Source organism: Panthera onca, chromosome B4 (genome assembly GCF_046562875.1).
Source record: "Panthera onca isolate mPanOnc1 chromosome B4, mPanOnc1 haplotype 2, whole genome shotgun sequence".
NCBI lineage: Eukaryota > Metazoa > Chordata > Mammalia > Carnivora > Felidae > Panthera > Panthera onca.
Genome location: NC_138345.1, coordinates 23,944,720 through 23,957,914, shown reverse-complemented (window position 1 = coordinate 23,957,914; position 13,195 = coordinate 23,944,720). Strand labels below are relative to the sequence as shown.

General features: G+C 37.9%; 1 protein-coding gene across 2 annotated transcripts in view; it reads right to left on the bottom strand.

Moving 5' to 3' along the window:
- The window catches only part of MYO3A (myosin IIIA), a 244,074-nt gene that overhangs the window by 90,766 nt on the left and 140,113 nt on the right, over positions 1-13,195 (bottom strand). For both annotated transcript variants that reach the window (XM_060659133.3, XM_060659132.3), the window contains exon 17: positions 3,992-4,118. In XM_060659133.3, the coding sequence (XP_060515116.2) occupies positions 3,992-4,118 (127 nt within the window). The remainder of the gene's footprint in view (positions 1-3,991; positions 4,119-13,195) is intronic.

Below are 13,195 nucleotides of genomic sequence, written 5' to 3'. Positions count from 1 at the left end.
TTAGACTTGAGGGATATGCTCAAACCAATGTATTTTACCTAACCTTTGCAATATTTAACCCAAACAGCATAAACCTTATCTCAACATTAATGTATTTTTGTATCCTACTACTTCTCAGTTATATAGTTCAATAATTAAATTCTGTTAAAGTGTGATGCCTGGAACATGCATATTTAATGGTAATTAAATATCACAGGGAATTTTAAATGAAAAATACCTAAATTCAGGGAATAAAACTCATTTTTTAATATAAAACATCTTTAACCCAAACTATCACATGACAGACTATTTTTTAAATCAGTTCTCCTTTTAAATTATTTTCAACATTTTGAATTTTACTTTTAGCATTGGGACAAGATAGTTCTCAGCTATGTGGCTAAGATCACTGGACCTTGCTTAAATATTGTTTTCACATTGTAGAGGTAATACAAGTCCACTGTGGATATCTTGCTTTTCAAGTTAACATTCTGCATTTCTTTCCTTTTAAGCATGTTTACTGTCACTATTCTGCACATATATTTCATCTTAATATCTTAAGCATTTCTCACTTTATTAAATATTGTTTGTAAATTTTAATTTGCTGCATAATAGTCTGCTATATATCATAATATATCAATAACTTTAAATTGTTGGATATTTAGATTGTTTCCATATGTTCATAATTGTAAAGAATGCTGGGATAAATATTTTGTGTATGAATCTGTGTTCCTGTTTCGTATGATTCTCTTAGCATAAATTGCTTAGAATCAGTAATTGGTTCAGTGTATATAAACATATTTAAGCCTTCTTATGTATACTATTTAGCTATTCTTCAAAAACCCTGAACCAATTACATTCTTATCAGCCAAATAAAAAAAAATTTTAATGCAATTTCATGGGTACCACATATTACTTTTGAGAATGGCCTATTTGATAGGAAAAAATGCCTTCATTTTTCAATTTGTTTTTAACTGACTCCTAGTGAAGCTACTTTCTTTTTTTCATATTTTTATTAGTAATTTATGGTTTTATTTTATAAACTCCCTTTTTTCATTGAAATCTTTGTCTTTTCCTAATAAGCTTAGAAGAGCTCTTCATAGCTTACATATATTTCTTATATGTATAGTACAAATATTTTCTTTTATTTTTTACCTATATTGCAATTTCGTTTATTTTTCTTTTGTTAGTATGAAAGAGTTTTAATATGTATGTAGTCAAATATCCATTAAAAATCCTTTCTGCTTTTGGTTTTCTGCACATAAAATCCTTCAAGTCTTTTCTCATTTCAGGATTATATAAACGCACTCTTGTCCTGAACTTTTATGATTTTTTGCATTTAAATGGTATAGGTTTGTAATTCATTTTGGTATATGGTGTATGACAAGAATTCGAATCCCCCCTCCACCCCCCCAAGTGGCTAGCCAGTTTGCTGTCCCTACAACACTGATTCCCTAGTGATTTGTAATGCCATTTCTGGCAATTCTGCTTGGATCTGTTTCTGTTTCTGAATAGTGTTTCCCATTGATTAATATGTCTACTTCTATTCCTGCATTGTTCATTTTACCTGGGGATATATTGCTAAGTATAATACCTCATAAGGCAAACTTCTAGTCTTGATCATCTTCATCTAGAAGGAATGGAAGCTAATCAAGAAACTTAAGTAGGAAGATAGAGGGAGGAGGAGAGGGACAGGGAGGGAGAGAGGGAGAGAAAGATTGAGAGAACCTTCTAGATACATGCATTAAGTGGTTTCTGAATGAATTGTGGAGAATGGCCTGGAAAAGTTCAAGAACTGATGTAGAATGAGCAATTGGGAGGTTACTTAGCTCAGGTGAGAGGTGATGTTGTCTTCAGTGAGAACGAAGATGATGGAGATAAACAGAAGTGGTCAGATTTGAGACATATTTATGAGACAGAACAGCCAGAACTTGCCCCTGATTGAAACAATGTACCTGTAAAACCATCAGGAAACATGGCCTTGGTTTGGAGATAATTCCTTGCAACTTTAATTATAAATCATTATAAGTTAGCAAAATTTTTATTTGCCATAAAAGGCTATTCCACAAAGTGCTTTAATTTTAACTATATTCATATAAATATTAATCTTTTGTGACCCATATGAGTGTTTCCTATATAGAAATAGGTTCTCAATTATCAAAGTCAGTTCTTAGTTTGTTAGTTTCTGAGTATATATTCATAATCTACAAATATCTCTGTGGTCAATCATTCTCTTCATGGTTGATAACTCTTCTAATTATGATCAATGGTGAGATCTGAATATATCACTGGAGTTTTCTGTTTTTCCCTTCCACATCTGATAACTGGGGACTGCTGGGAGCTACAGATCAACCTGGAACTACTGGCCCATGGGTGCCAAAAAATATTAGATCTGCTGAATGAAGGTTCAGCCCAGGATCTACATAGCCTGCAGCACATTGGCCAGAAGAAGGCCCGGCTCATCATGGGCCAGAGGGAGATCCATGGCCCAGAAAAAAAACAAAACAAAACAAAACAAAACAAAAAACTATTAGTCTAATATCTTCTGGTCATTTAACTTTATTTATATATGAAAAATCAGAACAGGTTCTCAGGTCCACGGCAATCATTACATGCCAATCTCAGTTCTTCTGTATTACTAAGCTGGTCCCAGAGACAAAGTGGCATGGAGATGATAGGGATCTAAGGACAGGTCCAGACTAGGATGGTTCGTATCTGGTCCTCTGAAATTTACCCTAAAACAGCTCATTCTGTTTCTGATTAAGTATAAATCAGAAAAAATATATAAATAAAAATTTATATCTTGATTCTCTACATTATATATGAAACATAACAAATCTGGAATTAATAGAGGCATATGCCCACATTAAAAATTTAAAAAAATAGCATATATTCTAAATAAAAAAGCTGTGCCACCAGAAAATCAGTGGGAAACCTTAAGTTATTGGAATAATTCATTAAACTCTGCTAGATAGAGAAAAAAGTTGATTTGAAGCAAATACAATATTGCACTTTTCTTGTATACAAAATTATTGCAAAATCAGTTAACCCAGGATGAATGAGTATAAAAATTCATCCAGTATGAAAATAAATATACAAGTCTTTACTGCTTATAAGTGAAATAAGTCAGTCAGAGAAAGACAGATACCATATGTTTTCACTCATATGTTGATCTTGAGAAACTTAACAGAAGACCATGGGGGAGGGGAAAGAGAAAAAAAAAAGTTACAAACACAGAGGGAGGGATGCAAACCATAAGAGACTCTTAAATACAGAGAACAAACAAACTGAGGGTTGATGGTGGGGGGGGGGAGGGAAAACTGGGCGATGGGCATTGAGGAGGGCACTTGTTGGGATGAGCACTGGGTGTTTTATGGAAGACAATTTGACAACAAATTATATTTAAAAAATAAAATAAAATGATATATACACTAAATCTACCAAATAATAACTTAAACTCTTTTCAGATCAGTTTACTAAATTTTAATTATATTTTCTGTGTTTTTACATTGAAATGTAAATAGCTCCTAAAACAGTCTAAAGCCTAGTCTTAGGAAGGTTTTCTTCAGTAATCAGTTAATTTGCAGGCATGAATATGTGTTTTAAATATTGTACTTTAAAAGCTTCATTTTATGCAAATTGAATCTGAATATTCTTTTTCAGGATTCTCTATCAGTACAATCGCTTGAAATTATCTTTTTTTTGAAGTTTTTTTTGAAATTGTCTTTATGTGACACTTACAAGTATGTCATTAGACATTTTTCAAGAGTTCAGTGTTGGGGCGCCTGGGTGGCTCAGTCGGTTGGGCGTCCGACTTCGGCTCAGGTCAGGATCTCACAGTTCGTGAGTTCGAGCCCCGCGTCAGGCTCTGTGCTGACAGCTCACAGCCTGGAGCCTGCTTCACATTCTGTGTCTCCCTCTCTCTCTGCCCCTTCCCTGCTCATGCTCTGTCTCAAAAATAAATAAACATTAAAAAAAAAGGGTTCAGTGTTGAACAGAAGATAATAAAACTCACAGTTTTCCAGAGCTGCATGATTGGAAATGTGGCTCTTGTCAAGCTGGTGTTCAGTTGCCACAGAAGAAAATTCAATGTTTCCAACATTCATGATTGCAGCCAGTATACTGTATATGCTTCCAAGTTGCTGAAACATACCATGAAAATGTTAACATTACCTTCCCTGGCATATAGCAAGGCAGTGACTATGGCTGGAGACAGACTGGGTAAGAATTCTAAGGCTCCAGCATAAGAAGGTCATCCCATAGACAATGATGTCATTCTGAGACCCAAGTAGGCCAAGATCCAAGTAGGCTCAGTCTCATTTGTTATTTTAATATGAGAGGTGAGCATGGTACCTGTTACCCGGCGAGTGATAAAAAAAAATTTTATGAATGCCAGTATGAAGAAAAAAAATAAATGAGGAGCTCCCCTCAGAGGAGGTAAAAATATCTAATTCCTTGGGCCACAGAAAAATTGGTCTATGTGATACTTAACTTTGGGATTTAATGTGGTCATTTCCAGATGTTCATTTTCCTTGAGGCCATCTTAAAAGTGAGCTTAATAAAGGGAACTAAGGAAGAAAGACCCAAAGATCCCAGCATCAAAATCAAAGGATATGTATCGTTTAAGTATAGGCATGAGAACTCTGGACTACAGCTTAGAATTTATAGTAGTAAAACTCTAAATAAGGTACATAAAAATATATTCAGAAACACACACACACACACACACACACACACACACACACACACACCACACCTCTTCTTGGAGGCATAGAAGGCATTTTATCAAGGAGTCTATGGTAATTCTTGGTGTCATTCCAACTATGTTCAAGGTGCAGTAAGGTATAGGAAACAGACAAAATCTTTATTGTTTTCTTACGTTGCTGCCTTTATTTTAATCCAGCCCCTACACTTAATAGAATTGATTATTCCATCCACTCCAACATTCTAAGTCATGATAAAAACTGGATGTGAAAAAAATCTTCAGGGATATTTTTTCATTCATATATAACATATGAATACATAAACATTTAAACAAATACATTTGCTGAATGAATATATAGATATATCTGTATATATCTAGGTATTCACTTATCCAATAAATATATATCTTATGCCAGGCACTGCTCTTGTCACAGGGGATTCAGAAGAGGCAAAACTAAGATCTTTGTTCCCTTGGGGTGTTTAGGCAGTGAGAGGGCAGGCATTAAGAAACAAATAGACAAACATGACATTTTCAGTAACAAAACGGGCTGTGAAGAGAAAAACATAGAGGAGCAATGGAGAGTGACTGAAAAGGGCAGGGAGGGCCTTTTGAGTTGGGGAAGTTAGGGAGAGCTGCCCTCTGAGAAGCTGAGGCCCTGGTGACGAGGGAACCACCTAGGCGAAGAACTGGAATCAGAACATTCCAGGCAGAGGGGACAGCAAGGGCAAGGGCCTTGCGTGAGGAAAGAAGGAAGAGTGGGGCTGGAGGACAGTGAGGGATGATGTGATAGGAGCCAGAGAGGTGAGCATGAGCCAGGCCCTCTGGGCTCACTGTAGAGTTTGGACTTCATTTGAATCGCCATGTAAAGCCACTAGAGATTTCAAAGCAGGGAGCTGTGATATTTTAAACTGATGAATCTGCCTACTATGTGGAAATGAATGGATTGGGAGCAGACAGAAAAGTGGAATTGTCAGGAGGCTATCGCAGTAGTCTAGTGAGAGATGATTATGGCTTGGACTAGAACAGTAAATGGTGGAGACAGAAAGAAGTCAATGCACTGGGGTATATTTTGGAAGTAGAACAATAAATGTGCCGATAGGCTGGATGTGAATCACTTTTCTAAGAATACTCTCCTGGTAAGGAATTTCCATTTGTAACACGCATAACTTTTAAAGAGGCAACCAGTGTGGGCTTTAACGGCAGGCGGGGAAATAAATACAGCATCTGACATCCTGCTGTATTTTTCTTGAGGAAATTGTAGACATTATGGATAAATGACACCAGGAATATGCCTTGAAATAGACTGTTGAAAACTGTGTTCCTTCAAAACTTTGTGTGTCAGTTACAGACTAGAAAGTCCAGGTGTGTAAGTTCCCAAGTTGGATTTTTAACAGCATTTAGAGATTCATTACAGAGAATCACATGCTGAATCAATAGACATTTAACTCCTAATTCAACTGTTTATGAGAAGAACTGTGTAATCTTTCTAGACTGGGGCTCCCCTTGATATTCTGTAATTACAATATTCATTTGGAGTACAGTTGGAGGCTCAGAAGACAGCAAATCAGGGCCCTAGCTCAGTCTGGGTCTGGCAGCTAGACTGATGGCGCTCAAAGAGGCCTGACCTCGGGCACGGGTATGACCTTGACCAGGCACTTGGGTCATTCGTGGCACAAAGACTAATCATCTCTGATGCTGTCACCCCAAGGAGTCCAGAACGATTTTTATTTGACAATAATAATAAGCAAAAGAACATTTTTTCATTTTACATATAAAACTACCAAGGCATAAAAAAACAAAAACAAATAAAAAACAACAAAACTACCAAGGCGTAAAACAATCTAACAATGTTCCATGGACTTTGAATGAACTGAGATTTGAATCCTGCCTCCCAGCTCACTGAATGCACTATACCTTCCCACAGAGGAAGAAGAGTGGCTTACAGGAAAAGCATACTCTCTCTCCAAGTGCTCCCTAGAGATTGGAAAATATTCACAATTCCCTCTATCTACTCCACCTCCTGCTTTGTCTGTACCTGAGGAGGCTGGACTGCTACTGCTCTTGCAGTATCTTCAAGGAGAAACATGTTTCTGGCTTGTTTTCTGGAAAGTCAGACCTTCATTGTTCTGATGCATCAGGCTCCAATCTACTCCACTGCTGCTCTGGACATTCCCGCTCTGCTTCTGAGCTTGTACACTAGGCTGATCGCCTATGCAGACAGCAACCCAAAACTATGTGTGTGTGGCGGGGGGGCGCCTGAGTGGCTCAGTCAGTTAAGCGTCCGACTTCGGCTCAGATCATGGTCTTGCGGTTTGTGGGTTCGAGCCCCGCGTCGGGCTCTGTGCTGACAGCTCAGAGCCTGGAGCCTGTTTCAGATTCTGTGTCTCCCTCTTTCTCTGACCCTCCCCTGTTCATGCTCTCTCTCTGTCTCAAAAATAAATAAATGTTAAAAAAATTTATAAAAAACAAAACAAACCAAAAAAACACCGTGTGTGGGGCAAGGTCAGTACTCTGTCTGCACTGAGTTAATCTTCCCAAGGCAAAATAATTGTTAGAAGGACTCTTCCTCTTCCAGAAGTTTCTTGTACTACATCTCTTATTCAACCATCCACCCATCCATTCGTTCATCCAACCAGCATCTGTTTGCTATTTATTAAGCACTATGTCAGATACTGGATATATCAATAACTAAGAATAATTTCTGTTCTCAAGGACTCTACAGTCTCCTGGAACCAAAGGGTATGGATCATTTCCTATACTGAATTTCTATATGGATTATTTCTATGTATTTCTACTTTCTGTATTTTATTATAGTTTTTTAATAAATAAACTTTATTTTTATTTATTTATTATTTTTATGAAGGCTTCACATCCAGTGCAGAGCCCAATGCTGGGCTTGAACTCATGACTGTGTGATCAAAACCTGAACTGAGATCAAGAGTCAGACGCATAACTGACTGAGCCACCCAGGTACCCCTAAACTTGATTTTTAGAGCAGTTTGAGGGTCACAGCAAAACTGAGTGGAAAGTATAGAGTTACCAGTTAGCCCCTGTCCTCCTTGCTCCACACACCCAGCTCTCCCCACTATCAACATCCTGCATTAGGGTGATGCATGTGTTATAATCAATGAACCTACACTGAAACATGATTGTCACCCAAAGTCCATAGTTGACATCAGAGTTCACACTTGGTGTTGGATATTCTCTGGATTTTTATAAGTGTATAATGACACCTACCTACCACTATAGTACCATACAGTATTTCCATTGCCCTAAAATCCCCTGTGCTCTGCCTATTCACCTCTCTTTGCAGCCTATAACTACCCGTGGTCTTTTACTGTTTCCATAGTTTTGCCTTTTCCAAAATGTTCTCTAGTTGGGATCATATAGTCTATAGCCCTTTCAGATTGGCTTCTTTCACTTAGTGATGTGCATTTAAGGTTCCCCCATGTGTTTTCATGGCTTGATAGCTCGTTTCTTTTTAGCACTGAATAATACCCCATTATTAGGATGTGCCACAGTTTATTTATCCATTCACCCACTGAAGGATGTCTCAGTTACTTTAAGTTTTGGTGATTATGAATGAAGTTACTACAAACATTAGTACACAGGTTTTTGTGTGGATATAAATTTTCAATTCCTTTGGGTAAATACCAAAGACCTTGACTGCTGGATCACATGGTAAGAGTATGAGAACTCTTCCCATGGAGACTGCCATGTGAAGAAGAAGACAGAGATCAAGGTGAGGCATCTGCAATCCAAGGTCACTAAGGACTGCCAGGGAATCACCAGAAAGTAGAGAAGAGGCATGGAACAGATTCTCCCTCACAGCCCTCTACAAGAAACTAACCTTGTCTCAGACTTCTAACCTGTAGAACTGTGAGGAAATAAATTTCTGTTACTTAAATCACCTGGCCTGTGGTACTTTGCTGTGGCAGCCTTAGCAAAGGAATATAGTATCAATGCTTTTTTACTAAACTGATGAATAAGATGCATAACCTTGGGATAATCATGTTTATTCTTTTTCTTTTAATGTTTATTTATTTTTGTGAGAGAGAGAGAGAGAGAGAGAGAGAGAGCGAGCAGGTAGGGGAGGGGCAGAGAGAGAGGCAGACATAGAATCTGAAGCAGGTTCCAGGCTCTGAGCTGTCAGTGCAGAGCCCAACACGGAGATCAAATCCATGAATCACGAGATCATGACCTGAGCCAACATCGGACACTTAACCGACTAAGCCATCCAGGCTCCCTCAATGTGTTTATTCTTAACTGTTTAAAACCTTTGAGATAATATTAGAGACATAGAAAAAAAATCTGGCAATTAACTTTTGTGACTTGAATTTAAATACTTATTTGATAATATACTTATGATTTTAATTTTAAAAGCATAACATAACTTGCAAAGTGTATTCAAATATATAAAATACTTGATCTTCTACATTAGTAATTTTAAATTATTATATTTTCAGGGCTAGTAAGTTGAAGTGTTTAAGATTTAGTTAAATGACTAGAAAGTTTAGAAAGTCCTTATCAATCCTGATAAGACTGCTGTGTTAGTCATTTAGAATATCTGAAAGACTGAAATGTACTAAATTTTACATAGTTTCAGGCATGCAAAGAACTTAATTATATCTGTTTAGGACAAGTTATGAGTTAAGTGAACAAAGCAGACGAAAGTTGTTTCTATTCTTAGACAAAGATTGTTAGATGCACAAATTGAAATAAAAGATGTGTCAAGAGAATGAGAAGACAAGCCACGGACTGAAAGAAAGTGTTTGCAAAAGGCACATCTGATAAAGGATTGTTATCCAAAACATAAATTTTTTTAAAAACAATAAAAAAAAACCTGGTTAAAAAAATGGGTCAAAGACCTTAACAGACACCTTGCCAAAGAAGATGTACAGATGCAAAATAAGCATATGAAAGATGTTCCACATCATACGTCATCAGAGAAATGTAAATGGAAACCACAAGGGGTTACCATGGCATACCTTTCAGATTGGCCAAAAGCCAAAAAAACACTGATGGCACCAAATGACGATCAGGATGTGAAGCAACAAGAACTCTCACTCATTGCTGCTGGGAATGCAAACTGTTACAGCCACCTTGGTGGACAGCTTGACAGTTTCCTACAAAACTAAACACACTCTTACCACACAATCGAACAACTGAGATCCATGGTATTTACCCAAAGGAACTGAAAACTTACATTTTCACCAAAAGTGAATCCTAATGTCAACTATGAACTTCGGATCATAATGACACGTCAGTGTAGGTTCATCTACTTGCCTCCTTGTAGGTTTCTAAGAATTCCCCATCATTTTCACACCTTAGTTCCAGTTCATGTTCTTTTTCTCCCTCTCCACACATTATAATCTCTTCTTAGAACCTCTCAGTGACCAGCCACTAGACTTCATGTTTCTATAACATTCTCTGTTTGTTATCATGGAATTGATTACATTTTATTGACATTATGCTCAGCATATGTGTCTTCTATCAGATTATAAATTCAATGAGGACAGAGACTCTGCTTAATTCATATCTCTAATTCCTACACAGCAGGCACTCAATTAATGCTCATCAAACTGTTTTCTTTTGCATCAATCAAGTGACAGTAAAGTTTTCTTCACCCCGCTCAAGAGAGTGGTGAGAAAGGACGATCCCTGTGTTTCAAAGCAGGTGGGAATCACCGTGGACTGTGATAAAGTGACAACAGCCCAGGCTGAGGGGTGTGGCACTACCCAGTCTAGCCCTGGGATAGTCAAGATGCTAATGCTGCCACTGGGAAAGGACAAAGAAGGCAGGATGGGGAGGAGCAGGCTGGGACAGGTACCCACAGGCAGGGACACTATCAGAGCCCACATTACCAGCCAAACAGGAACTGACAAGAGGAAAAGAAGGAGAGGCCCTGCTGTCAGCATTTGCAGGTGAATTTCTATACAAGGGATATTAACATTTGCTCTGTGTAGGATGAACTTCGCACATACTTAAAGCAATAAAATGACATGACCAATCTGCAAAGATTAGAATTAAAATTATATAGCCCTCAATTTTAGTCACCAAATCACAGATAATGAAACCTATTGTATTGATAATGAAACTCACACTAGACAGGTTTAGTTATTGGTCTAAGGACACACAGCTAGAGACAAGCCATGTCAAGGAATTTAACCCACAGGTGCTGACTCCCTAGTACAGAAATATTGTTATTTTAACTGTCTTCCTGGGTCCCATCATTCATTTCGTTCAGGTCATTAGTGTTGGCTGAGTTAGGACCTACTAGAATCATAACTTATTTTCTGCATTTTGAATGAAGGCAAGTAGGTATCAAGTTATTATTATTTTAAAATCATTATCAAATGACTAACTAAAAAAGACTGATATGCCTCTCTCACCCCAGCCCAAACCAATTTTTTAAAATGAAGCATTTCACAGAAATTCACTTAAGATACTTAAAAACTTGTTTCACAAGTTTTGTTGTAACTGTATTTTGTTGTAACTATAGTCATAACTTGTAATCCAAAGAAAATGTATCAGAATGTTATTTTAGACTATCATAAGAAATGTAAGCAAAATTAAAGCAGAAAAAGGCATTCCCATCTTAGACATGAAACAAATGACACTGTGCTAAGAAAAACAAAACCTCCTGTCATGACATAGTAAACATGTTCTCTAGATGAGTTGAATCATAAAACCAGTCACCATTTACTTTAAAACCATGGCAGGACAATGGCTTAGGAAATCATATGTTTTAAAATGTTTTAGAGGTTTCCAACTTGTGTGATTTTCAGAGAAGATCTGCTTTTGATTTGCCTGTCATTCCTTTGCATTGTGTTGACTCACCAATGCACAAGTGAATTGTATGTAACCCCTAGGGATATTTAAAGGGACACATCTACCATGGGTACTATCAACACCCATCAGAGAATGATAAGGGAGGAGGAGAGACAGAGAGAGAAAGAGATGGTCATCTTGGAGAATCACCACAACTCTGCTCCAGTGAAGTGGGAAAGCAGCAAGCAATGCTTGGAGGGTGTGAGAATCATGTTACTTAACTTGATATTGAAAGTTGCCTCTTTCCAAAATGGAACTGAAGCAGCCGCTGACACAGGAAATATCCAAGAAAGCCAGTGAGGTTAAAAAAAAAATCAGGGGTGCCTGGGTGGCTTAGTAGGTTAAGCATCTGACTCTTGCCCAGCCCCTGGGATCTATGCCTAGTGTAGAGCCTGCTTAAGATTCTTTCTGACTCTCCCTCCGCCCCAACTCCAAAAAAAAACAAAACAAAAAGAGAAACAAACAAACAAACAAAACAACCACAAAAAACAAACAAACAAACAAAACCATCAGGGCTTGGATAAAAAGGAAATAAACATCTACTCAGTTTAATTCTACTGTCTCCAAACCTGGGCAATATGCCCTGTTAACTCTCTGAGTCTCTGCTTTCAGATGGGAGATACCACATCCTAGGAGAGTCACCTTGAACTGGACCAAGTCTTCATGAGATATTTAACAGTGGGGTACCTGAGTGACTCAGTTGAGCAGTCTGACACTTGATTTCAGTTCAGGTCCTATTCTCACAGTTTCATGATGGGGTGGGGCCTGCTTGAGACTCTGTCTCCCTCTCTCTCTACCCACCCCCTCTCAAAATAAAAAATAAAATTAAAAAAGAGAATAAAATAATTAAAAAAAAGATATTGAGCAGTGATTATGCTTTGCTCCAGAAACAGATTTTATATTTTCCTTTATTCCAAACTACATGTTTAGATGTTTGCATGCTCAATAAACACCGAGTATGTGTAAGTTTAGAATACTGTGGTTTTAGAATACTGTGTTTTAAAGAAATGAATTATATTTGTCAGTAGATGTTAACTGCGAAACTACTTTCATTTCAGTGTTACTAAATATGGTTCTACCAAGCAAAAGAAAGGAGCTGAACCAAATATAAGTAAAACCCTGCCTCTAATGAGAGGGGCTTAAAAGTAAACAAACCAATTAAAAATGATTCCCTGCTTCTAAGATAGCAACCTCTGGGGGAGGGAACTGCTAAGAAGATAAGCTCTTCTGATGACAAACACCCGGGAAAGGAGCTACAAAGAGGTCCAGCCCTGGTTAGAACCAGGAGCCGCTTGCCTCCTGTATGACATGCTTCTAGTTTGGAGGACGCCCTGAGATGCAGTCAACCTCTGTTGTTTCCCCCAAAACCAGTCAGCCCACAGAGCCAGAGCACCGTCCAAAGGATCACCTACTACGAGCAACATTCACCTTATGACCAAAGACTGGAGAAAAGGGTGGATGCTGCCTTTTTCTCTATTTACTGCATGCACAAATCAGTTGGCTTCTGCTTTAAGAGGCAGGAGTTCACCCCCATTACCCCCCGGGCTTAAATCAACTTGTCTTTATAGGTACAAGCTGGGGGTGAGGGCAGGGTTAGGGAGGGAAAGTGATATAGCAGAAGGGGAGGAGCCAGATTTGAAAGTGAATTTTGCCAGGTAGAGTGAGAAAGGTACACTGGGAAGC